At 48.1% G+C, this 25,725-nt stretch overlaps 5 protein-coding genes and 1 non-coding gene across 10 annotated transcripts; 1 reads left to right on the top strand and 5 right to left on the bottom strand.

The window, feature by feature from the left end:
• Nucleotides 1-916: 916 nt before the first annotated feature.
• lamb4 (laminin, beta 4) lies at nt 917-10,931 on the bottom strand. Of its 2 annotated transcripts, XM_053885473.1 has the most exons (34): nt 10,882-10,931; nt 10,671-10,816; nt 10,384-10,519; nt 10,256-10,329; nt 9,999-10,187; nt 9,715-9,778; nt 9,414-9,631; nt 8,976-9,096; nt 8,729-8,911; nt 8,506-8,661; nt 8,338-8,441; nt 8,184-8,263; nt 7,963-8,125; nt 7,449-7,574; nt 7,197-7,385; nt 7,023-7,135; nt 6,839-6,959; nt 6,611-6,764; nt 6,302-6,445; nt 6,005-6,236; nt 5,608-5,765; nt 5,266-5,490; nt 4,873-5,084; nt 4,714-4,810; nt 4,293-4,656; nt 4,069-4,226; nt 3,528-3,727; nt 3,303-3,455; nt 2,744-2,888; nt 2,362-2,566; nt 2,159-2,297; nt 1,923-2,093; nt 1,708-1,855; nt 917-1,147 (listed from the first exon to the last, which is right to left on the bottom strand). In XM_053885473.1, exons 1-34 carry the CDS (start codon nt 10,904-10,906, stop codon nt 1,008-1,010), a joined length of 5,253 nt encoding a protein of 1,750 aa, XP_053741448.1. In that variant the 5' UTR covers nt 10,907-10,931; the 3' UTR covers nt 917-1,007. The 2 variants fall into 2 exon arrangements, with proteins under 2 accessions (XP_053741448.1, XP_053741447.1); XM_053885472.1 differs by having other exon boundaries at nt 7,197-7,574.
• A 2,378-nt stretch (nt 10,932-13,309) lies between these two features.
• zgc:114188 (40S ribosomal protein S17-like) lies at nt 13,310-17,423 on the bottom strand. Of its 2 annotated transcripts, none has more exons than XM_053886285.1 (5): nt 17,405-17,423; nt 15,443-15,594; nt 14,260-14,365; nt 14,064-14,129; nt 13,310-13,848 (listed from the first exon to the last, which is right to left on the bottom strand). In XM_053886285.1, the coding sequence occupies exons 1-5, from the start codon at nt 17,405-17,407 to the stop codon at nt 13,771-13,773; spliced, it is 405 nt and encodes a 134-aa protein (XP_053742260.1). In that variant the 5' UTR covers nt 17,408-17,423; the 3' UTR covers nt 13,310-13,770. The 2 variants fall into 2 exon arrangements, with proteins under 2 accessions (XP_053742260.1, XP_053742259.1); XM_053886284.1 differs by lacking the exon at nt 17,405-17,423 and adding an exon at nt 16,847-16,888.
• On the bottom strand, nt 13,903-14,026 carry LOC128771455 (small nucleolar RNA SNORA71). The gene has a single exon (XR_008416635.1). It is a non-coding gene; the product is annotated as a small nucleolar RNA SNORA71 (small nucleolar RNA).
• commd9 (COMM domain containing 9) lies at nt 16,750-18,476 on the top strand. Its single transcript, XM_053886283.1, has 7 exons — nt 16,750-16,786; nt 17,089-17,222; nt 17,466-17,582; nt 17,661-17,800; nt 17,890-17,924; nt 17,992-18,095; nt 18,249-18,476. Exons 1-7 carry the CDS (start codon nt 16,765-16,767, stop codon nt 18,378-18,380), a joined length of 684 nt encoding a protein of 227 aa, XP_053742258.1. The 5' UTR covers nt 16,750-16,764; the 3' UTR covers nt 18,381-18,476.
• On the bottom strand, nt 18,158-23,458 carry LOC128771118 (L-fucose kinase). 3 transcript variants are annotated; one of them, XM_053886281.1, is made up of 23 exons: nt 23,148-23,458; nt 22,768-22,919; nt 22,652-22,702; nt 22,468-22,593; nt 22,335-22,407; nt 22,171-22,268; nt 22,026-22,106; nt 21,843-21,962; nt 21,648-21,780; nt 21,465-21,571; nt 21,305-21,406; nt 21,048-21,215; nt 20,912-20,985; nt 20,494-20,849; nt 20,199-20,427; nt 19,967-20,133; nt 19,685-19,906; nt 19,474-19,617; nt 19,300-19,419; nt 19,051-19,238; nt 18,897-18,996; nt 18,615-18,838; nt 18,158-18,549 (listed from the first exon to the last, which is right to left on the bottom strand). In XM_053886281.1, exons 1-23 carry the CDS (start codon nt 23,218-23,220, stop codon nt 18,478-18,480), a joined length of 3,180 nt encoding a protein of 1,059 aa, XP_053742256.1. In that variant the 5' UTR covers nt 23,221-23,458; the 3' UTR covers nt 18,158-18,477. The 3 variants fall into 3 exon arrangements, with proteins under 3 accessions (XP_053742256.1, XP_053742255.1, XP_053742257.1); XM_053886280.1 differs by having other exon boundaries at nt 19,300-19,617; XM_053886282.1 differs by lacking the exons at nt 22,468-22,593; nt 22,652-22,702; nt 22,768-22,919; nt 23,148-23,458 and having other exon boundaries at nt 19,300-19,617; nt 22,026-22,080; nt 22,335-22,422.
• A 586-nt stretch (nt 23,459-24,044) lies between these two features.
• Nucleotides 24,045-25,312, bottom strand: pclaf (PCNA clamp associated factor). Its single transcript, XM_053886192.1, has 4 exons — nt 25,169-25,312; nt 24,781-24,861; nt 24,310-24,493; nt 24,045-24,231 (listed from the first exon to the last, which is right to left on the bottom strand). Exons 1-4 carry the CDS (start codon nt 25,218-25,220, stop codon nt 24,192-24,194), a joined length of 357 nt encoding a protein of 118 aa, XP_053742167.1. The 5' UTR covers nt 25,221-25,312; the 3' UTR covers nt 24,045-24,191.
• Nucleotides 25,313-25,725: the final 413 nt, after the last annotated feature.

Here is a 25,725-nt window from a genome sequence, read left to right on the forward strand (position 1 = left end):
ACAGCATCCGCAGGACCCTTCAAAATAAAACGCCACGTCGCTTTAACACCATGAATTGATCCCAAAAAAGGAAAATATTTCAGCCCTACTTAACGTCTCTCTGAGCGCAATCCAACTGGACCGAGCTTGTGTCATGTGTCTCCCAGTGGCCACCTCCCACCGTCTGAGCCGTTTACTAGGTTTTTATTTTGTAAGTAACGTGTTTCCTCCCTCCGATTGCCTGTCTGCTCGCTACATGAGTTTTGACCAGTATGGAACAACATGGTTCTGATTTGAATTTGGCTCATATTGCTCACGTTTTAATGTGATTTAATCTGGATTATCTGGTTGAAGCTTCTGAAGTTACTCCGTCCAATTCTGGAGGAACAGAATGGACATTCTTCGGACACACACTCTCTCTCTCTCTCACACACACACACACACTCACACAATCCTTTGTTCTTGCAGGTGAGACAACTGAGGTTTAACATTAGGGGGAGGGGATTGTGTTTGTGTGTGGTGGGAGTGAGGTGCAGGGGGGAGTTGTGGAATGCGACCCCCACCTGAACATCAGAAGACTCCTCTGGTCTGATGCCCCACAGCTCTGAGAAGATGTAATAACTGGACATGTGGAGACTGGCAGAGAAGTCGGCCCTCGGCCAATCACAGCGCAGCATTCCGACACCATACATTAATGAAGACAGGAAGCGCACTCAACCAACGTACAGATGCAGACAAGCAGACTGACAACTCGTTTTTAAGATGGTCCCTATAAAGTTGACGTCATATCCTAATAAAGGGGTCCAATCTTCCCGAGCCACTAATCCCGGAGACATTCCAGACAGAGTGAGGCTGAAATCAGCAACAAGTCCAGGCACAAACAAAAGTGGAAAGTTTATTGAGTATCAAACAAGACACCAGTGAGTAACCAGTGAGAAATTGTTGTTAGACAGAGGAAACCACCTCAAGCCAGTCTCTCATTCCTGTGTTTTTTTTGGGGGGTTAGGAGAGAGGTCCGAAAGGGAAGCTCACAAGGGGCAGGCGGCATATTCTTCCGCACGTTTGATGATTTCCTTTTGTAGATTCTCCAGTGTTTGTAGGAAAGTGCCGAGTTCTGCTTGTTTTTCATCTCTGGCTCTGATGAGCTGGTTCATCCTCTGGTCCATTTCTGAAACAGAGAACCGACCATTAACCGACAAACTTCACCCTTTAGTTGAGGCACATAAAACACTGTCCAACTTCAGTTGGTAATGGTTAGTTGCAGGAGGAAGAGGCGGTGTTCTAGAGGTCAGGCTGGGGTGACGGGACCTCAAGGCCCCCGTGTCCAAGGTAAGGTGCGTGTGCCAAATCCAGGCCAACAAATTTCTTTGAATACATCTAGTTGGCGTTACTTTAACATCTAATTTACAGTTCACCAGATGCAGCAAGATGGAAAGCTCTGCTTGAAGGAGAAAACTTGAGATGGTGGTGAACCTCTAAGGAGCTAAAACTTACCTCCAAAAATTAAAATGGAGACCAATTTTCAGTCATATTTAGACTCATACCCTATGTTAATGAATGCTTTTTTTAACATGGAAGCTGTGACTTGACAGCAAACGTCACTGTGGCCCTCACACTTCTTTGAAACACAGATGGTTCAGAAGGGAATGTGAAAATTAAATTCACAGATGAGACACCAAACTTTGAATTCAGAGGAAGTTACAGCAGAAAGATCATTATCAAGGTCACCTTCAACGAGCAGTAGTTTGTCTTCCAAAAGTTGCTTCAGATTTTTCGTCTCATTCAAGATGTCTCTTAGTTGTTCTTCAGCACCGCTCTGCTGATTCTTATTCATCTGTTCCAGCGCCTCAAACTTCCTGATAACTTCAGCCACATCCTGCAGAAACACAAACTCATATCCATCACTTTGTTGTCTTTGGACCTTTTCCAACTGAACATCTTACCGCCATTGACTCTTGCTGCAGCTCTAAAGCAGACTGTGCTGTGTCTTTGGCATCTCTTATCTTCTGTACAGATTCTTTGGTCTTTGTCTTCAGATCTTTGATGGTGTCCTGGAGCTTGACTGTTTTGTCTTCCTTCATCTTCACATCAATGTCATCCAGTTTTTGAGTTATCTAAGGACGCAACCATGGAGATGAGCACAGAAGAATTATCAAGGCCAAAGGTCATCAGCACTCACCTCTTTGATGGCCTCTTGAATGGCAGCAGTGTCCCTGCTGGCCGCCTCCAGTCCATCATTTGCCTTGTTCTGGGCGTCCTCTGCGTCATACACATCTCTTCTGATCTCCTCCACATCTGGTAAATTCTCAACTGCACCTCTGGTGACAACACGTCTTCGCTCAGGCAACACAAAGAGGGAGGAAGACGTCGCCACTAACATACCGGACTCGGCCGGCATCCTCCACCAGCTGCTGTGACGCCCTGGTGTCCCCAAAGTGCTGGACATCGTCTTGGAATTTTGAGATGCTCTTCAAAAGATCATGCACATCCTGAATCATACGTCGAATCTGATCCGGAGACCTGGGAAGTCTGATGTTCAACACAGCCTGAGACATCTTTTCAATGTCCTCAGGAGGAAGAGAGTCGTCTGGACACAAGTGGGGTGAGAAGACAGAACGGAAGGAGGACATGCATGGGTGAACGAGGACATCAGGACGCAGGTTAATGATAAACTATGAAGGAGTTTTGAATGAGGACATGTGAAAGTGGGGGAGTTGCTCATGACGAGTCAGTGAGCTTGAACGATGACATGAATGATCCTCACCAGACAAGTAGTCCCTCACTCTCTGGAGTAACTCCCTGGTTTTGTCTTTTTCCTCCTCCGCTTGGTTTTTATGTTCTGAGATTTTCTTCGGAAACATTTTGGTCTGATTCTGTACATCCTGGGCTTTTTGCTTCGCGCCCTTCACCTGATGAAGGTGTGGAACAGTTCAATTCACTCCACGTGAACACACAAGTATTTGTAAGTGTTTTGTCAAGAATTGGTTCCCACAAAGTGGGATAAACAAACCGCCCCCCCTCCACTCACACAGACACAGATGTTTGTTTTTCTGTCCTTGTGGTGACATTGTGATTTTTCTCATTGCCATAACCCTTTTTCCCGGCCTCTCGCCCTAAACCTAACCATCTAAAACCAATGGGTAAACGTAATCTTTACTCTTTACCAAACTAAAACCCAATTATAATAACCTGGCTATTTTGTAGTTTTAACCCTCAAAATGTGAGCGTGGACTCACTTAGTCCTCACTTTGTTCATTAAAAACACATACAGGTTCTCACAAGCAGAGAAGTACAAGAACACACACACACACACGTCCACCAACCTTGTCCATGGATGAGTCTATTTTTGAGGGAAGTAAGAAGAGAGCGTCTTCGGCATCTTTTGCTTTCTTGACAATGCCGTGGACAGCGGGGACAATAGCAGTGCAGCTCTGATCTCCACATGTGGAGCATTTCTCCAGTCCTTGTCCACAGATCTGCGCAGATAGAGTTGTACACCTCAGACTGTCCACATGACAAGCACAGCAAGACCAACAGTAACATCTCACCTGGGACTCAAGGTCTGAGGCATCGAGATCGTCGACCTTTTTGCTCAGTTGCAGGAGTTGACCTCCATTGCAGCATGACAATTTATTACTGGCTTTCAGTCGTAGGTCCATTGCCTCTTCTAGAACATTCTTGCTGTCCTGAACCCGGGCCTCATCAGCTGCAAACTCCTTATGATCGTTTTTTACCCGCTCCAACAGTTCTACAGAGTCAAACAAGAACACTGTCACACAGACCTGCTGTTGAAAGGAAAGTTCTTTTAAGGAAGTTTCCGGAATAAGCTCAGTCAGCATTGTTGGAAAATCATTTAGTATTTTAAAACTCTCTGATGTCTGAACAGTGAAGTTACACTTTGATTAACATTCTACATTTTTCTCTGGCATTAATGTTTACGACAGAATGAATTTCCCTTTAAAAACTTTTCATTTTTGTTTTGATTATTTCTTAATTAAAAAATGAGCTACTTGAAGTTAAGAAGTTGATGCTTCTTCAATAGGACGGTACCACGTTTTTCAGTGAGTATACTACTTTAAAAAAACAAACCACTTAGATCTTCTGGTTCAGGCTCATCTTCCACTGTTGTCCTCTTCAAGTTGCTCACGACTTGCTGGAAGTCCATTCTGATAGTGTTGATATCATTGTCGAGGAGCTTGCTGGGGTTGATCAGGATCTGACCTGGATCAACTTTGTCCTTCAGCCTCCTGAGAATGAATGGCAGTGTTGACTTTTTATGTTAACAGCCGCTGTAGACAGTTACCCAATCGGACCTGAGCTTCCTGGCCATGTCCTCCAGCTGCTTCATCTTCTCAGGGGATCCTGGTTTCAGGCTGGAAAGCGTTTCCAGTTTGGAGACCATTTCTGAGATCATGCGGCGCTGATCTCCTGGTTTGAGGTCGTCTTGGTTGCGAGGGATGAATGTGGCCATTCTCTTGGCTGCCCGCTGGACATCAGTGACACTCTCAGCCCAGACGTCTGAACAGTGGTGACAAGGCTCACAGGCAGGAAACACCGAGTTATGACCCGGAGCGCACTGGTCGCAGAAGATACCAATGACCCCGGGACGACAGATACAGTCCCCGCTCTCTGGGTCACATGACGGGCGTTGGGTTCCCTCCAAGTTACAGTCACAAGCTGGTAAAATCATCAGAGTTAGCAGCAGTCAGACATCGAGGAGTCAGCCACACTCACAGACACACTGAAGGTCCGGATCCCCGAAATGGTTATCCTCACACTCGTCGCAGTTCCGTCCCCCAAATGACGGACGGCAAGGACACTGTCCTGACACCTGAAGGCAACACGGCAGGTGAGCAACCAAAAAGACTGGCGTGAGCTCCGTGGAGGACGGACCTTATCGCAGATGTTGGAGAGAGCGTTGGCAGGATGGCAGCTGCAGGGTTGGCAGCCTGCGTCCAGGTTCCAGTACCCATCCTCACATGTATCGCAGTGGACCCCAGAGACACCGGTCCGACAGGCACATTGCCCCGTCACACTGTCACAGAAGCAGGGGCTCCCCAGAGGACACTGGACCACTTGTGTTCCCCGTCTCTCGCAGCTACACTCTGATCAGAGCATAACAAAAGATCTGTTGGTGAAGGTGATGAAGGTGTCACCATCATCATCACTGCCTCCTCAGTCCTTCCCATGTGGGAAGCATTTTCTTCCTGCATGACGGACCAACTCAAGTCTAAAGAATGAACCCCATTGTTTAACTGTATCTCCCATTTTGCTCGAGTTGCTTACCTCGGCAGGCTTGGAGGAGAGCGTTGCCATAGTAACCAGGCTTACAGGTGTGGCAGTGAGACCCAGCTGTGTTGTGGAGGCAGCGCAGGCATTCCCCCGTCACGACGTCACAGGCTTCACTGTCGTCCATGTTAATGTTGTTGTTGCAGGCGCACGGCTGACAGACGTTTCCATACGACGTCAGGTCAGCATAAAAGCCAGGAAGGCATCGCTCACAGCGGACACCTGCAAGTGAAGCCACACAGACTTGAGGTGAGTATCAAGAACGTGGTCCTGGGAGACTAACAGAGCGTTGTCGAACAAGACCTGTTTCATGTGCTGGTGTCTACAAACTTAACCCACCTGTGTGTCCTTGCTGGCACAAGCAAGTTGCACTGGCAGACTGGGGGTCATATTGGCAGTAATGGGCGTAGTGTCGACCGCTGTCTGGGGCGTCTGGACAAAGACAGGGCTGACACGGTTGACCAGAGGCCGGGTTTCCATAGTAACTGTCTTCACACCTGCAAGAGAAAATATTATATTATATTATATTATATTATATCATATTATATAAGACGTCCACAAACCATCAACAAAAAAAAAGTGAAGTCAAAAGCTATCAAACAACACAAGATAATAAATACCCATGATATATAAACAAAGATGACAAAACAAATAAAATATAATAAATAATAAATTGTATAAATGGATAGATAATAAATAAATCAGTGACAGTTGAGTTCCATTCATGGGTCATCACCTGTCACACTGAGGTCCGGTGGCGTGATCCCTGCAGTACACACACTCGCCACTGCGTTCATCACAAACCTCAGAGAGGCCGTTACACTCGCAGGGTCGGCATTGAGGGAACCCCCACAACCCACTCTGACAGCGGTCACACTGGCGGCCCGTCACTTCTGAGCGGCATGGGCACTGACCGGTACTTTGGTCACACGTTTCGGAGAGTGCCCCCTGGGGGTCACAGTCACACTCTGCGATAACAGAAAACAGTTTTAGAGAAAGGCTTTGCTACTGGGGTGTATTCCTGGTGTCTCACGTTTGCACCCCTCGGGTCCAAAGTGAAAGGTCAAGGGCGCGCACGTGTCACAGCAGTGGCCAGTGACGTAAGGCTTGCACTCACAGGAGCCGTCAACCTTGTTACAGGAAGTGCTGACTGAGCCGACCACATTACATCGACAAGCTGCAGACAAAGCCAAAAAATTCATGGTATGGTAAGGTTTTTATGGCGTGTTCAAGGTTTGGAAATAACCAAGCTGTATGGCAAAGAGACACATGATGTAATACATTCAAAGAAATGGAGTGAGACTAGGCTTCTGGTTTGATAGATTGGAACCGCAAAACTTACGCACTGCCCCCTGGTGGATCTGAGCAGACACACTCATAATGAGACCCTCACAAAGCTGTGGTTCCACAAACAACCCGACACATCGAACACCTGATGGTGGGTTTTGTGAGCTGCAGACGTCTTGCTGGCTCTGGACTTTGGGAATCAAGCCCACCTGAAGTGACCAACAACAATGAATCGGTTTGGAACCGAAACTGAGTAGCAACGTAAAAGAGAGAAGAACCTCACCGAGTCCACCAAGATGTGCGAACTGGACGGGCTCTGTGCTCTTGAATCTTTGTCAAAAACCAGGTCCAGGAAGTAAGATCCGCCTCTATTCAGACACATGGGGATCTCGAGAAAAGCAAGTCTGGAACACACCGGTCTGAAGATTTAATTCACGCAGACGGATTTGGCCTCAGTCTGACCTGACCTGGAGTGTCCTGACAGGAGTAACCTCTGCCCTCCTGACGGGTCACTAGTGCAGTCTCCACTTCCTGCCGACTGGGTGACGATGCTAACTGAAGCCAGCCAATCAGACGGGTCCTGCGACGGGATACTGAGCTCAGCCCAGCCGAAACGGATCACTTGCCGAAGCGTGACTCACCTCTGTCTCGTAGCGGATCACCAGCTGGTAATCCATCGACTGTGGAAGATTGTCCACCGTGATCCTCAATCCAGCTCCATCAAGCACTCGAACCAATCCCACACCAGTCCAAGTGACTGGACCATCTCCTGTCCTCTGACGGGGAATTATTTGGAGGGGGTGGCCAGAGTTGTGGGGGATGTTGGACCACTGGAAGGGCCAATAAAACGCTGTCAGATTTCGCTTTTTATTAGATTCAAAAGAGGACCTCACCTGTCTCCTCCTGCGGCTATGGCGACGGCTCCTGCGGACCAGAACTACACGTCCATTGGAAAACTTGAACTCATAACCTTGTTGACGGAAGTACTGCTCGCACTCCGGGAGAAGACCTGTTGTGGTCTAACACAAACTCTCTTAGATGTTGAGGAAAGAATCTTGAACAGAAGTCGGCAGATTCAGTGACTGTAGTGAGGAGCCATCAAGCCGAAAAATAGAGTCTAAATAGGATGGAAAAATATCGGCAGAAAAGAAAAGATATACGCTGTTAGCAAGAATTCAATAATTCTATGAAATGGTCCCTGGGCCACACCGCATGGTCCCTTGGTTCCTCCTATCCTTTACTAGCTTAAAAGGTCCCTTCGTGCTTATATGTGTTAAGAGGCAAGAAAACCAACCCACAAACAAACAGTTACAAGCTATGTTCTTCCAGTTTTGGTACTTTTTCTGCCCTAAAATTGCTCCTCTGGATGTTGCTAATAACCAACCAAACACAAGCTTAAACACTCACCAGAGGTGAAGAGGGAGGAGTCCCGGTATCCACCGGGGACCCGAGCTCAGCCTCATACAGGAAGTAGTCCAGTGAAGGCAGGTAGTAGCCGGGGGCCGGTTCATCACAGCGGCGACCTCCCATGTTAGGTAAACACTGGCACTGGCCGTCATCTGAGCTGCACCTGAGACCAGAGCAGGTTCCAGACAAGCGCCGCAGGAAGGTCATCCTGCCAGACTTACATGTCACTGTACGCCCCTCCCGCGTCGCAGTCACAGGGAGAACATCTGTACCCCGAGTTCCCGAGGCCCCAAAAACCCGCCTGCGACCACAGAAACCTATTAACAGCAGTAGAGCTGAATTCAAATAGGCTCACTTCCACTAGAGGGCACTCACTCTGCAACGATCGCAGAGCGGTCCAATGGCCATCGCTTCGCATTCACAACTTCCTGTCAGCTGGTCACATGCTCCGACACTTCCCATCACATGACACATGCACCCTACACACAGGATAAGTTGCTAGCGTTTGAACGAGTGATTGACGCGGTGAGTTGGGTTCCTCACTTCGACATCCCGCCTCATCGTCCTGACTCAGTCCAAAGAAGCCATGCTTGCAGCGCTCGCAGCGTTGGCCCTCCACATTCTCTTTGCAAGCGCAATGGCCAGTCCTGGGGTCACACTGGCCGTAGCCCAGCGAGCCGACGCTGCTGCAGTCGCAGGCTGAGCACAAGCAGATGGTGGATAAAATATCAAAGGATCAGATGTTTAAATGGACTGGTTTGCTTACGGATGCAAGCAGAGGGGTCCTCCGGGGACTTCTGGGGGTCCTGGTACGTTAGTGGCCCACACAGTTCGCACCGTGTCCCCGTCCTGCCGTTGCGGCAGTTGTCGCACACGCCTCCTCTACCGGTCGCCTCAAAGAGCGCGACATCAAAGTGGCAGGATTCTGAGAGTCCGTTACAATCACACCCTGGAGACAACAAGAGTGTTGAGGAGTGACTCGCCGACCTGACAGCCTCATATCACTCTTTTACTTCTGCAGACGTCTGTGCCCTGTTCCCCTCCAGGCCTCCAAGGGGCGTCATTATGAAACTCAGCACATCGCTCACAGTGCTCCCCAGCTGTGTCGTGCAAACAAACACATCGACCGTGAACCTGCCAGAGCGGAGAACACATGAGACGGGACCCCCTTCAGCTCAGGAGTTATAATGCAGTTTCTGAATTCAGATCTCTAAAGAAAAAGAGTTGTTGCCAGTAATGGGGCGATGAGGCGTCATGAAACAGTGTGCTTATTTTCAGAGCCCACTAGATGGCGCTCTGCTCTAAAACCGTTGGATTTGAACAGCCACTTTAATGAAACCACGTTGTTTTTTAAAACCAAGAGCACCACCTTCTGAGCTCTGAAAATAAGCACACTGTTTCATGAAGCTTCATCAGCCCATCACTAGTCATTGCCCTACGCAGTCGTTCACCATGTCTGGAGGTGTCCAGTCTCCTGGTTCTCCCTCCCGAGAGACACAGTAGTCGGCGTGTCCGTTGCAGAAGCAGCGTCCATGGACCGCCATGTTGTAGAGAGCGTAGAAGTATTTGTTCTGACTCCAGGGGTCTCGGCGCTTGCGACCCAGCAGAGTGTCCCCCAACGTGAAGAGACGAGTGAAGTTGACCCTGATATTGGTCATAGTGGTCCAGGCTGAGGACAGAGTACAGGGACGGGGGTCAGACATGTTCGGAGTTACGGGACCCAAAAGTGCATTGGTACATGGGCTGTAAGACCTTGAATATGTGGAGCATGGGGGTCTTCTACACCGAAGACGGGATCCAAAATCTTCAGCACCACCTGTGGACAGACAGGAGATTGACAATGAACACAATCAAATGAGGAAACATGGACGTGGGTTTAATAAACCAAAGCAGGCGCGTAACTGTAGATTGGAGGCGTTTGGGAATAAGAGCAATAGAAACCCAGACAGACAGGCATATGATGAAGTCGTGATACAGCAGCGGAGTGGGAGTTGAGTTTGAGGTTCCAGCAGGGGTGTGATGACCCAGAACATCACCTGTCCTCCTGTCGAAGGTTCTGATCCGGAGTATCTGCTGTCACAGACGACGTCGTCCAAGCGTTCAGCTGGACGATCCGACGCTGACGGGAAATGAAGCAAACAATCCTCCGCAAAGTACCGAAGAACATTCCAGGTTCTTCCAAAGTCCTTGGAGCTTTCTACCAACATGGCCGCGGGACGAAAGCTCTGAGGAACAACGTCACGTCAACATAAGAGCTATTTATTGAAGCTGCTTCTCTTGACACTGGGTGTACCTTGAAAGTAAGAATGAGGTGACTGAGCTGGAACCTGCTCTCCAGGTCCAACTGGATGCTGACCTCGTGAACTCCTGCGGAGGAGACCGGACTCAGTCCACGGAGCTAAATCTCATGGAAAAACTCACCGTTTTCCGACTGCCACCATTTCCTCTTTGGCTCTGGGTCAAACGAGGTTATGATGTTCTCGACACGATGGCTGTCGTGGTTGTCATGGTGACTGTAGGGCAGCCGGGAGTCGCAGGTGAAGCACTTTTGCTGCTCCTTGGAGGAGACAGAAATCATCAGACTCGAGACTAACCATGTTTCTTAAACGGACAGGCCATATTTATAGGTTCCAAAAATCTGATCCCTGCAGAGGACCCTATACGTGAAGGAACTAGAAGTGGACACATTGGACGGAGTGGCTTCTGACCTGCAGGTAACCAATGATGCAGTAGTCTTCTGGTCCTCTGAGGCCACAGGTGGAGGAAGCAGAGAGACCCGTGGCTCGACCCACCATCAGGTCCCCCAGTTGTGGGGTTCCAGGCTGGTTCTGTGGGAAGACTTCTGGAAGTAATGCTGGAGAGAACAGAAAGAAATGTTTGGATCCATCACGCTGTTTAGCTCCAACACTGACCACTCACAGAGGAAGAGGAGGATGAAGAGCATTGTTTTGGCTCTCTGCCGCTCTCTAGTGGACTCCTGCAGTCTGTTAAATCTGTGAAGATAAGAAATGCGCGCGTGTGTAGCATAATGTATATAAGTGCATTGAGGCGTTAACACGCAGCCTGGGGCGCATCTTGATCTTTCGCAGGAATGTTAATGAAGGTGTGTGTTTCTGCTTGAAGGTTCTAGCAGAGTTCATTAGGGAAGAGACTCAAGCGCTGACAGACAGAAGCGATTCAGCGTCACATCCAACAGTTCCAGGTCAAAACAGGAAGAAAAGAAATGCCAAAACTGAAGCTTGTACGTCACAAGATCAAAACTTTGCTGTCAAAAATGGCACATATGGATGGTACACTTAACCACTAAAAAAACTACACTAAAAAATGACACCAGGTCACTAGTTCTTTAAACCTGTTCAAACTAACATGTATATTCAAGTATGTAATTCATTTATACAGTGGTGGAAAAAATACTTTTCAGACACCATTCAATGTTAACACAATCTCAAATGTTATGAATCTCTTGTTTGTCAAAAGAGCGGCTGAACTGTAGTCAGTGTGAAAGTTCAGAGTGTAGTGCACAATAGAAGCCTCCAGCTAAAGGAGTCAAGAAACCCAAAACCAAACCCGAAGTCTTCTCTTCTAGCAGAAACCAGATACCTGCTGAGACCAGATCATTTTGTCACCGATGAAAAGATTGATTCACGATGGGTTCAAATCCCAGAAACCATAATGTAGACAACAAACTTCGAAGCTTACCTGCTGCTGCTTCCCGACAAGTGAGGAGCACCTGGCACCACCTCGCACACCTGAGCAGGTAACCACCTCCGACACCTGAGCACACGTTTCTCTCACCCTAGGGCAAAGAGATTGATCGAGCGAGAATAGGAGGGAGATTAGGAGACGTTTACTGCAGGGGCGTGCTTGTCGAGATATGCAGTTTGTAGAAAGAAAAATGAATGTGATGAAAGTATATTAACCCGTTACAGCTATAACACTGTGAAGTTCAGACGTGTCTGGTTCTGTCTTTTTCGCTCTCACATCACTGATCATGGATGTGAGCCAGCATCGATGTGAAAAGCCTGCATAGGAGGAGCTGGAGTGGAAGTGTGTTGGGATCTGTCGATCTTCATTTCCTCAGGCTACTCATAAGTGAGTGCTGGTAAAGTGTGGGAGAACATCTAGCCTCCAAGTTGAGGCAACCAACGTGAAGATATGCGAGATGTATAGGACCTGATTTAGAGGGGGCATGCAAGTGATCTTCTCTGCTGTCCCAAAGGGCCGAGGTGCAGAGACATCAGCAGCTCCTGGGCCTTCGAGATCATCTCTGCTGGGCTCCGTGGGAGTTTAGTGGTGGAGCTGGGTTTGCTTGGACTAGTGGGTCTCTGTGCTGGCTGTGGTGGGAGGGAGGTCCAGTCCAGCATGGAGACTGTGATGATCTTCACACCAGTCTGTCTGAGTCACGATCGCAAACATCAGGGCGACCTGTCTGGAGTCTTCCTTTTTGCTGCTGTTTCTTGGCCAACAGTAGTGACCTGGACACATAAGGGAGCTTCAGAGAGCTACAGGAAAGATTCCAGGCGGCGCAAGCCACAAGGAAGAACTAAGAAACTCTGGAGGACCTCAAGATGAGAAAAGTCTGTCACACGTTCAGAGAAGCCTTTCCTTGGAGTTAAATCCGACATTGAGAGTTGATTTGCCCCCAAGAGGCGATTGAGGAATGCCACTGGAGAAAGTGCCCTCGCTGGAATGCAGCAGGATTACCGAATATGGAACCGTGAACTTTTACAGAGAGATCTTGTGATCACAGGAGTAATGACTCCAGAGAGCGAAACAATGACAGTCATCGCTGCAGGGTTGGAAATATTCTCTTAAGAAAACTGCAGCTCTCGCAGACAAGTCGGGACAGCGGACTCAAACCGGGTCCTTTGCCTCGGCGAAGAACTCTCCTGGTGCAATATCAAACAATGAGGAAGTCGACTGGCTCACCATGAGAAGGTTACGTCCCTATCTTTTACATCAAGAAATCTCATACTGGTCATGCTAGTGAACAAGTGATGGTACAATTTCAGTGGAAGAAACTGCCAGAAAACATCTTATTTATAAAGGTTTAGATGATTTTCAGACCAGGCAAGGGCACAGAGCCGCCCTTGACCTGCCCTCATGAGCTCTCAGGAAACAAAATGTACTTTTTTCAAACTGATATTTTGTAGGCGTTTACTTTCTGTACCCACTTTTATAGGTTTTCCTCTCACAGTACAAGACTTGGCTGCAAAACCAACCAGACACTAGATGAAATCACGTTGGAGATTACATGCATTGACTCTTGTCATGATTAACACTAGAAGGCTCAAAAATAGCCTAAAATAACTTGCGCCAAACATTCGCCAAGAACAACAAAGCAATCTTCACCTTCATACATTTATTTGGAAATGATTAAAAAACATAAAAAAACAAAAAAATAAATCACAGGTTCGAGAACCAAAGTTTCTACACAAAAGGACAGGGAAGAGAAACCACATCACACCTGGAACACTTCACTTATGTAAGCATTCAATCCACGACTCGAACATGGAGTTCACCAGCGATCTGTAACTTCTGTATTTCTAACACATGAAAACAGCAGCAATGGAATCAGTGATTGTGTCATGCAGCAACCAGCGCTGAAGTCGATTCAAGACAGCAGTAAAACGACTGGTTTGTCAGGTTAAGACTTCTCAAAAGTCTACCTCACTCGTCACCTTCACCCGGACAAGTCGGGTCAGCCCTGGCAAAAGCTTCTGGCTAATTCACTTCAACATAATGAAATAACAGCAGGCCGGGTGGGGTTGGGGGGCGGGTGCAGGCGCACAGGTTCCAGTCTTCGGTCTAAACTCCTCGTGGCTGTTTGAAGTTCATGCCCACCGTCGGCTGCGTCACCTGCAGGTTGGAGAGGCTGCCGAAGTCCTGCAATGGAAGAAGCAGACGCTTAGAAGAGGGCGGTGCCACAGTCGTCTCAGATGTCTGCAGGCGCCAGGGTCTGGGCAGGAACACGTCCAGCAGACACGGGAAAGGCCGGCAGTTTTATCTTCCTGTACTATCAATGACGTGGCGACGTCACACCATCATCACTTTCGTTACAGGAAGTGGCGTCCAGATCGACCTTTCCTGTCGATACTCACCAGCAGCTTCAGCATCTCCTTTGTGTCCGGGTCCACTTCGATAAGCTCTTGGTCCAGGGCCGACACCTGCGAGTCACAAGTCACACAAGTCAAACCCAACACATTATTTAGCACCGGGACAGTTGTCTGGAAGGACCAGGGTCTGACAGGAAGTGGGTCCAGATTTATGCAGCACAAGGACCGGCTTGTTACTGACCTCAGGTACATAGTTGTCTCGCCTCTCACGCTCCTCCTCCTGCAGCTTGATGGAGATTCCTCTGACAGGACCCCTCTGGATCCTCTTCATCAGGTGAGTCACATATCTGGTGAAAAGATTAGGAAGAGATTACAAAATATACATTTACCATAAAGACTTTTTCAATTGGCAACTGTAAAAAAATACTAGTTTCTAAATCATGAGACACATCTCTCATCTGGAGGGTCACTTCATATGTCCAGCTGTTTGCCCCACTTCAGTTCCGTGTTCCTGTCATTACGATACATTTGTCTGGAATTTTCTGTTAAAAATACGCAGAAAATCATAAAATCAGGCCAAATTCCACAATGTGTTAGGCATTTCTACTTACTTCAATGTTTCTTCATTTTAATGTGTGACATTTCATCTTTAAAAAAATATTTTAAGTGGCAATGCCGAGTCTGGAAAATGTTGGGCAATTCAGCCAACCACTTTCACATATTTGGGACTGTTCTCAAATAAAGTTTTGGAACTGTATAAATGCAACACACCCAAACATTTGTAAAAGGGACAAATACCTCATCAAAATATTACTTGTGGCAGGTAAAAATGCAGTGACTAAAGGATGTCTGAATAAAGTGCCATCATCACTAGGAGTGGAGAGTGAATGTGAGCCAGATCTCAGAGATGGAAAGAATTACATTTTCCTTAAGATTAAAAGCAGTCACATTTTAGTAAAATGGGGCAAAATGGTGGAAATGTGTCATATTAACAGAAATCATGCATTTTATTTCCCTCTCGGAATATTGGCCTTGACCAAGTGCTCTGTGTTCTCTCTCCGTCTGATGAATTGAGATGTGAGAGTATTAATGTGCAATTCATAACGAAAAAAAAAAGTCAATCAAAATCCATCATACTGAGGGCATGGTGGCTCTTATTTGACTTTGTTTTCTTTACACAGAGGGAAACCCCGACACATCCCAGGTAGCCGTTTTAAAAATTCTTTAAAGCATCGAGTCACTGCGTCATTTCAACTCTCCCAGGTACACAATTTGTCAGCAAGCACCAGGGTCAAACAGGAAGTGGGTCCAGCAGACACGGGAAAGGCTCGCTCGTTGATCTTCCTGTTCTACTATGACCATGGCGACTTCCCGCCACCATCACTTTCGAAACAGGGTTTCCTTTTCCGACTGAGGACACTCACCCAGCAATCTTGTTGCGCAGCTTCTTGCTGGGGATGATGGCGATCTCCTCACACACTCGCTTGTTGGTGTGAAAATCGTTCCCCAGGCGAGTGTAATACTTTTCTATGATGACCCGGGCAGCCTTCTTCACCGTCTTGGTGCGCACGCGCCCCTGAAATCATGAAGGCACATGCATTAGTTACGGTGTAAACAGTAGCCATGGGGATGCACGCGCTGAGCTCAGAGCAATCCCCGCATTGGTGCGCGATATCGCTCCACGACAACGACGTGACTGTGTTGACTGGCGCCCTTTTAACAGGGTGCAACTGCTGAAACAACCTAATCTCACAGTTCCTTGTGAATGTTTGTGGATTATGGAGCAGCTTCAAAGGAAACGGAAGCTGTCTGTCCTATGGGACCATTTAAATCTCCTAATGGAGAATAATGTATTTTTTTCAATCTCTGTTTTACCCAGTTTGTCTCAGATTTTCGACTTTTCTTGTTCCATTCTAATTCAAATGAATGTCAAGGTAACTCTTACTTCACCATTTTTAGAAAAAAAACGGAGAATTTTAAAACATTTTAAATAAAAAGTTGTAAAATACACAAGCATCCTCATTCGCACAGTTTTAACTCAAATTTTGTTCACATATTTAAACATATGGAATACTACAATATGAATGCAAAGGCTTAAATGATATTGTATAAACCAGGTTATCAAGTGAGTCTCGATTTAATCTGTAGGTTGCCTGCAGGGATTTTTAATGTCCAGTAGGCGTCAGTATTCAGTGACGCATTATCAACACAGCGTGTCATTGTGTCGAAACGTTTTATGATGCCTCGTTTGCCCGTCACTAGTAATCAGGAGCGTCACAAAACGTGTATAAATGAATATCGGGGGCTCACGTGATGGCCCATCACTGAAGCCAACTGCTGTATCATAAGCAGAGAACCACGTGGAACAGACGCCAAACAAATCGGTCAGTTTGCATTGAAAGACAACTAAAACTTGCATGTCGCAAACACTACAGAAACAGGCGAACAGAAACAGGCGATCCTTAACCGAGACAAGCACGAGGTTCATTTGGACGGAAGGCGTCGAATTTAAATGTAGCAGACACAACTGCAGCATTGTAACCACGCGAAAACACGCCGGTTTGCCGCAGCAATATCAAATATCATTGGGCATTATTCATTCGGCAAAACAACTCTATATGATAGTTCGGTTGCACACCTTGCTATCCTGCTTCCTGCCAGTATATTATCGCTCCCTCAGCTACACGCGACGAGCCAACGCCACGAGTTCGACCATCCAATTGTCCAACTTGCTCAGCAGCGCAGGATGACTTGCGCACCTCCACAGAGTAAGTAAAACAAGAGGATGGACGCGGATTGAGGGGCGATTATAAAGCATAGATACCCACCATGATGAGGCCGCCAGGGTGACGATGACATGGTCGCTTCCGGTGAGAGCACGCGCCGCGCACACGCTGACGTCTAATACGCAGGCGCCGTAGCGCCCCTAGCGGCCGGATAACATGTTTTCATTCATATTTTGTTTAAGATACGTCAATGAGAATTTGGTCGAACACGCAAAAACACCCGATTCACTTGAATGATAAATTGAGAACAGGCATTTTCAGTTCTGCATGTGTTGAAATTGCAGTCTGGCTCTCGACCAGTGGGGGCAGTGACGCTTCCTTGTTGAACAAGCTGGGCGGTCATGTGACATCACGCAGCGACAACATGGCTTCCTCGATCTCAAATGAAGATTTCAATCATTTACAACTTCTTTTAAAGGTGAAAATCAGTGTGATTTCTGTGATGTGTCAAGTCTCATCGTCGCATGATGAGTTATATGGCTAAATCTTGTTAATGATGGACCAATTCCCTGGAGTATTTACTGCTACGACGACGATGTGGTGAACTTTAAATGTTTGTTTTACACAGATTTTCTGACTCGCGTGTGTGATTTCACCTACCATAGTTCAGTTGTTGTCTGTCTTGGTGGTTATGGGACTAATGAGCTCATTCTGTGATCAGGCTCCTTCTAAAGAAGTCGTGAAAGATATTTGCCTTCAGTGTCACAAATGTGCTCATGGCCGTTTGATCGAAACAACAGCGGAGACCCTGAACATTCCTGCGGACCAGGCTGCTGAGGTATCCCTGAGTCTGTTTCCTCTTCTAATACTAATTCAGTATCTGCCACTCTGATGTTCCGATGGTTTGTCCGTGCAGCTGACCAGGTCTCTCCAGGTTCTGACCCGACACGTTGTGTTCTATGAGCTTAACACAGCGGACCAGATCTCCAGTTTGTTTCCTGACGGTTTCCACAGCAACCTGAAGAACCTGTTGACCCGGATTCTGCTAGACAGCAGGTGAGTCTCCGTTGCTGCCCACCGTCATCAACATCATTACGACTGATGCTGAGTCTTGCACTAACAAGAGGCTGCACTTATTTTCCCAGTCCAACGTGGAAATCAGATGCGCTCAGTGATCAAAGTAAGTGCTGCAAGATCTTTACCCGAGTCATGTGACCGCGCTTTGTTTCTGAGTGTGCGTCTGTTAGTTTCTCTCCCACAGTTGCAGCAGGTGGACTGGAGCGTCTCCATGGTGGCGGGTTCGGACTCTATCGGCCGGATATGTGCACCGACCTGTCTTGTAAAGTTTCAGGTAAATCATCAGCACACGTTTCATTTAACACGCCACTTCTATTTAAGTGACTGGAGACGAAATTGTTATTAATAGCTATTTTTAATCTTGCTCTTCGGCTGCTGTTTGAGCTTAATCTTTTCTTATTTTTTTATGACGCTGCTGATCCGACAGACGAACAACTCCTTGGCATCTGAAGAACCAGTCACCACGATGGTGGTGGAGCTGAGCCGCGAGTCCTTGGACACCATTCTTGACGGACTGGGTCGGATCCGGGACCAACTGTCTGCTGTCGCTGCCAAGTAGCAGCTGAGCATGGGAACATATGGACACACTGTTTGATTCCAGAAAGTTTGCGTCAGATTCCAACGGTAATCAATAAAAAAAAAAAAAGGTCATGTGGTCAGGATGATGTCATCAAAGTGAGTCCATCTTCATCTATTTCCACTGAGTGCACCGTGACATCTTTCAGGCCCTGTGAACAAACAGTCATGTGATCACCAGCAACAAATGTCACACCTGGTTCTGATAGAAGCCCACCAGAGTCTGCTGAAGAACCTGAAGAACCTCCTTCTGCTGGTTTGGCTGGCGGGTCAGGAGGTACAGGAAGCCCCCGCCACCAGCCCCAGCGAGGCTCTGACCCAAAACCAGAGGACGCAGGGCGTCCATCATCCTCCTCACTGACGCAGGCTCGCATCCCGGTGCCATGAACTTCTTCTGCTGCCATGTGCGGTCCAGACATAGGCCAAGGTTCTGCAGAGAACCTGATGACAGAGAGAAACCATCACTGGTGCCCCAAAAATTGTTTAAAATTAAACTCACCCTCGGAGACTGCTTTGGCACTTTCCTCTGAGGTCAGCACCAGCTGCTCTACGTTCTGGACCATGGCGGGAATACGACTGTACCAGGACCGGACCACGTCCTGTGAAGGTCACGGTCAAGCACGTTGTTGGGCTTTTAAATGGACAAAGCAGACCTGTAAGAGGTTCCGAGCCAGACGGGTCATGCCGGTATAGACCAGTACAAGGTGCTGCTGAAGAGAGTTGAGAAAGTTCTCAGGTGGACAGAGACGCTCCACTTCCACTCTCAGAGGCAGACACTTTCTGGAGCGGCCCACTTTGACACCACCGACGAGCCCTCCAACCTGGTCCTGCCACCCACCGCCTGCAGAAGTCAAGAGTGATTCCAAGTGATTTCTCAGAATGTTTGATGTGGTCGGACTGACCTGTAGTCAACATCTGCTCCAGGTACAGAACGTCGTGGATCAGGGAATCCGTGTCGCAGGTCCGTCCTGTGCATCGGTAAACGGCAGCTAGCAGCGCCCCCGCCAGGATGCTACTGGTTCCTACACACACGTCAGTCATAACAATTGCTGCAAATAAGGCAGACAGGGTCTCACCGAGTCCTGAGCCAGTGGGGAGGAGGGACCAACTGTGTAGCTCCACCCCTGCACCCCACTTCTGCATCAGCTGCTCTCCAAGAGAGTCAGGGGAGGTGAGAGACGCCAGACCGCTGCACACACACACCGCCTTCAGCAGAGCTCCTGGAACACACACTTGAATTCAGCAAAGCCCCTCACACACACACACACACGTGTGTCAACAACGTACCGGGGGCATGTGGCTGACTGTAGTCTCTCAAGTCGTCCAGACTCTCGCACACCAAATCCAGACAAACCTCAGAGTCACTTGGGCCACTGAGAAGCAGGAGTCGGGGCTCTTGAATGCGCCGGGCTCGGGCACCGATTGGACGTTTCCCATCCACCTTTATGGCGATGTTGGTGACTGAGCCGCCATGTTGGAAGGCGATGGGCGGGGTGTCACTCCACCCACCTGTGACACGAACAGAATTTGCATTCCAGTCCATGTTGGAGATCACATCCAACTATTCACCTGCCAAGTCCAATCTGGCGGGACAGTGAACTTCCTGCCACTGGCCGATGGGAGGGACATCATGTTTGCTAAGGTGTACGAACGTCCGTGACGACATCACAGCGTGGCGAAGGAGAATTTGAGCTGCGCCTTCGTAGTGGCGTGCGGCTCGAACAAGAAGGTCCGGCCTACATGAGAAACAACTGTGTGATCAAACAGTCACTGCATCGCACCGGTGACGTCACACACTCACCTGCTCAGCCAGTGAACTCGCTGCCTGGCTAAAGCACCCACGCCGCCCGCCAGGTCACCTTGTTCCAACAGGAAGTAGGCGGAGCGCCAGGCCTTGTTAGCAGCTGGCCCACTCCGAAGCCCGCCCCTTCCTGCTGCCATACACACCAGCATGTCAGCGATGCAGGAGAGGCAGCGAGCGGCGAGGCCGACCTCTGCAGCCCCTTGACTGGCCACTCCTCCCACTGCCACTGAGGAAAGAGAAATTTGGAGATGTGAGCTTGACAACTGAGTCCACCTGAGAGAGGTAGACTCACGCTGGTCAAGGGTCTTCAACAGGGCTTCCTGCTGTCCTCCGAGCACAGCAGCTCTGAAACCAGGCAGCAGGTAGGCGTCTGTGTTCCGGGTCAGTGAGTCCACCACTCTCTTACGGCCAACAAGATGCAGAAGCTTCTCCCGCCACTGCAGCTCCGCCTCCTGGTGTGTCAGCATCAGCACCTCTTTGAGGGAAAGCCTCCAAGACTCCCTCCAAGTGTGCAGATTCCCTCCCCTGCCAAGCAGCCAGCCCACACCCTCCTGAAGACCTTGCGGGCCCGCTCGCGGGTGGAGTACTGGGAAGAGACGAGCTTCTAGTAGACAGTGGTGATCCTCATGGACCCAAAGATCTTCAGGTCTGAGGATGGGGAAGATCATCATCAAGAAAAAGACCTGTATTCAAGCTAACTTCTGTCGTACTTTACTCCATGAGTTTGGTAAAAGGACATCCAGTCTTGGTTCAGGAAGGAGGACCCGTCTTTATCCGTGGAAACCTGAAAAGACCTGAATTTGAGACCATCAAAGTGTTCACATGAGGGGTCCTCTGAAGACAGACCTCCAAAGGGTCCTGGGCTCCCACCACAGTGAACACCTTCAGCCTTAGGTCGCCGAGCTGAATGTAGTGCCCTTGGAGGATGATGTCATCAGGCAGAGCCAGCTGTTGGAGACTGGAGGATGGATCCAGCCCAGACAGAAGACAGCCAGGCGGGACTTTCAGGGGACCCTGCAGCAGACCACAGAGACTCCCTGAGACTCAGGAGGTGGGACTCAGGTTGAGTGACGAAGTCTCAGCTCTTGAGCACAGCGTCTCACCTGTAGGTGGCAGTGTTGCACCACGCAGCCAGCTGACACTGAGACCTCTCCCTCTAAGATGCTGTTGATTATCTGACTTCCTGGAGTCAAAGTGTCTTCACTCTGAAACAGGAAATGAGATCAGTGGAGGTTCTGAAAGCTGATTGGGCGTGAGAGTCACCTGAATATGCGACAGCGTATTTCCAAATGGCCAATCACAGGTCAGCCGGCGGATGTGTGACCTTCCACTCAGGGTCATGTAGTCGTAGCGACCACCAGAGACGTATGCTGCCACACAAAAAGTTTTGTTATGAACTTCATGCAGCATTGTTAATTGTCTTTTGCTGACAGAAGCATCTCTTACCCAGAGAGAGGCGAGTCCCCCTCAGTGTCCTCCATAACTGAGTCCTCGCAGCAGCGAGAGACGAGTCTCCACTCAGAAACTGATCCACAGACTCGGAGCAGAGACACTTCAGGATGTCCAGGAACAGAGACAACTAGAGAAGAGAGGACAGGAGGTGAGGAGAGGATCAACACGTGTGGTCAGGCGCTGTTGTACCTGGAGGGGCGGAGCTCCAGAGTCCAAGCCCAAGTAGGTGCAGCCGTCTAAAGGTGGAGTTACATGAGTTTGAAGTAGCTTTTCAGAAACATACCGATCAAAGAAGACGGGCCCGGAAACCTGAAGAAGTGGGAGAAGTTAGAGGCTCAGTTCAAGTTGTCGACTGACATACACCGACCCTACCAGCGCCACTTTCCCATCATGCATCAGAGCTCTCTGGACCTGCTCTTTAGTCCCCCTGTAGATGATGTCGCACACGTTTCCCTGTCAGACAAATGTGACCTGATGATATTTGATTTGACAGTTTTCAGGGAAATAGGGGAGCTACCTGCTGGTCTGACACATAGACCCCATGGTTCTGAGCGTAGGACTCGTCGCCTGGCAGTGCCAGCGCCCGAACACCCGAGAACCCTTGCCATGAGAGAGCTGCAGAGAACACCATCCTTCAGCATGTAGTTACATTAGTCATGTGTTAAGCAGGGGGAGACTGACTGAAGTCAGGAGGCACGTGGAGGATCATGTCGGTGCTGCAGACCCAAACCCCAGGAGGAGAACCAGGACAGACCTGAGCGAGCCACAGCAGAGAGTGAGGTCTTCACACAACCACACACAAAACATCCGTCACCTTAGTGGTGAGACAGTCCAGCAGCAGATCCAGACAGCAGACTGGAGCCTGCACCAGACGGTCAGATCTCTCCTGGGGGAGCCAGCAGAAGGCTCGGCTGCAGGAGCTCCAGGGAAAATCACGACCCTGCAAGAGGAGAGTGCTCAGACTCCAGAACTGGAACCAGCTGCTGCTATATACTTACGCTGTGAAGGATTAAGATGTGCGCTTGATCAAGGACGTCCGCAGTCACCACCTGACGCACAAAGCTGCTTTTAACACATCATTTCGAACTTGAATACAACCAACAGCGCAACTCACAGTGTGTCCAGCTCGGCTGCTGAGATGTTCTGCCGCCACTAAAAGGGCATTGAGAGTGGCTCCACCGCTGCCAAGGGACTCCTGGTGGTCCTGGACCACCAGAACCAGAGTGTCCTGAGAGAGAGACCCCTTCTGTTGCCTCAGATCCAGTTCTGCAAGACACATCTGCTTCAGCACAGAGGACTGAATCTGTGAGTTTAAATTTTGAGGATTAAAACTTCCAAATAACTGCGTCATTACAATTGCATTCACGTTTGGGTTAGGGTCCTGGTTAAAGACTTGTTTTGGATACTTAAGTTTAGTTGTGAAAGCACAATGTGCACAATGATTACCGTTCGCGACAGAATAAGAATACAAACGTGTGTGTGTGTGTGTGTCACCTCTCTGGAAGGAGATGACGCTGTCTTTATGTTGGCAGGTCAGAACCACTAAAGTCCAGCTGAACTTCTGCATCTCTGCTTCATGGGCCGCTCAAACTATTGTCATTAAGGTGCACTGCTCTGTCCGTTTCAGATAAACCTCTCACTGGTTCCGATTCTTCCAGGTCGGATTCCGTCGCTTGGACTCACCGCGCTTCCTTGTTGGTGCGTTTGTTTATGTCGAATGGACGTTCCGGGAAGGCGGAGACTGCTAGCCGGCGATGCTAACCGAAGAGCTAAAAGATGACAATTTATTTTAACTATTTTCTTGACAAACTAGTAAGGGTGGGGTTTTTAACGGAGTATATAAGGTTCAGAAAGGTACAAAATAAAATATCTGGTCATTATTTTTTTAACCAAAATTCCACATTACAACGTCACTCAACTTTTTCACATTTATCTTTTTTGCACTGAAGCTCATGTTGTATATTACATTTACCAGTTCAGTCAGACTATAAAATGCAAATGAACAATTAGTATTATTTAGTATAAAAATAGTGTAAAGCATCACGTTAAAACAAGACAGGAAATTAACTTGAAATCAAAACATGTTCTAATAACACAGGAAAATCATAGCTTCGTCTTCTTAGTTATGCTTTACCAAAACCAATTTATTTCTTTTCTCTGGACAATCATGTGATACTTTAATCGATTGAGGCCGATTGTTTTAACAAGCATCAAAATTGGCATCTTGACTGGGACCAGATATTTAACAGCAAACCAAGTACTGTAATGTTTCACTCTCTTACGTTTGTGTGAGTAGTGACAGATGTAAACATGGTCAGGGGTGTCTTCTCACTGGAGTATGATAATCCTCCTTTAAATAAAAAAAAATTTAACAATGAACAGGATTTGGAAAAAATATGAGCACTTTAATGGGAAACGTGTGGACATGAATGAATGTACAGAACATCAACTGCAGATGTAAAACACGCACATTTTAATGAGGAACATTTAAAACTAATAAATGTACAAATCAGAACTATTTACAAAACAAAAGGGACTTCAGTCGTCATCCTCGTCCTCAGCAGGTAGGGGACGGGCCCTGCGCACACACCACAGAGAAACAGACTGGTCAGACTCGCTCAGGAACCACAGTCGAGTTTTCAGAGCCTTGACTCACTTCCTGCTGCTGGTCGCCACTCCACTGCCTCCTGCCTCCTCGTCATCATCATCTTCCTCATGGGGCGTTTGGTTCTCCTTCTCCGGTTTCCTTCCAGGACCCCCGAAGAAATCCCCTATTCCCTTCTGCCAGGTGGGAGTGGGGCGAGGACAGACAGGGTTGCCTCCCGCATATTTGTTTTTTCCTGAGAACACAGACACAAATGGTTCATGTTGGACACGATGCACAGAAGCCTCTCAGATCAGCAGTGACTTGTCATGTAAATGGAAGAACTATAACATCAGCTGCTTCTTGCTGAGCTCAGGAGAAACAATTGAAGTATGATCTGTCTCTATGGGCTTAAGACTGTGTTCAACACACCTTACATTGGCACACTAAAAAGCCAAGCCCGCCAAACCCCGAGGGAAGTTTAAATGGAGATGTGAAGTCTTCCACGTGATGGCGCTCTTGTACATCAGTGAGAGCGAGTACCTGGTGTTGTGGCCTGGCTGTCTCGAGAAGAGCTGGACGAGTTGGAGCCCAACGATTTCCGCGGCGCAGAAGCTGCGACAGCTGCAAGTGGAGAAAAGTGAGGAATTACTGAACAGCCATGATGTTTAGGACAAAAAAAACACAACTGCCTCGACGTCACCGTACGGCCAACTATGTCATAGCCAATAAGCGAGCTACAGTTATTTACAGAGCTGTTAAAACATGAGTTAATTTAAACACAAATATATCGACCATTCCGGTTGGTGTTTTAATGGACAGACTGTTTTGGTGGTAACGCCCGCGCAGTGCAGAAACGGCGGGTCAACTCCGGGGCATAATAAAGAAACGAGCGCAAACATCACGGCAAGACAGCAACACACTCTCATACCCTTCCTGTATGAAGCGGCTCCTGATCCGGCGTCGGCTTTAGTTCGAACCATGGTGTTGCTGGAGTTCGGGAGCGCGATAGAGCTGGCTGTGCTTTCGAGACTCCCGCCTGTTTTAATCAGCGTCAGGGGCGGGAGATTTCTCGTTCGGCAGCTTCCGGTGGTGAATCCAACTCCCCCTACAGGTCGCTCGCCACGGGAGCGCGCACGGCAACTCCATATACAATACATTTCTGGAAGTGAATTTCTGGAAATGAATTTACATTCTGTTGACGTGTCGGTATGAGTAACAATGAAAATTGTGTCAATTAAATCACAAAGAAAATTGAAATGGATACATTTCAACATTCAAATTAATAGGCAATGGATTCTTTTTAATAGCATGAAAAACCCACATGATGAAGGACCCCACATGATCTTTTTTGCTATATTTATTTTGGCGATATGTTTAATATTTACAGCTATTTTCTTTATAGAACGTATATCGACGACGCAAATAACGCCAGAAAGGGACACATTTTTAAAAAATATTTGAACAACGAATCATTAGAGTAAAACA

This window comes from Synchiropus splendidus, chromosome 14 (assembly GCF_027744825.2).
Source record: "Synchiropus splendidus isolate RoL2022-P1 chromosome 14, RoL_Sspl_1.0, whole genome shotgun sequence".
Lineage (NCBI taxonomy): Eukaryota > Metazoa > Chordata > Actinopteri > Syngnathiformes > Callionymidae > Synchiropus > Synchiropus splendidus.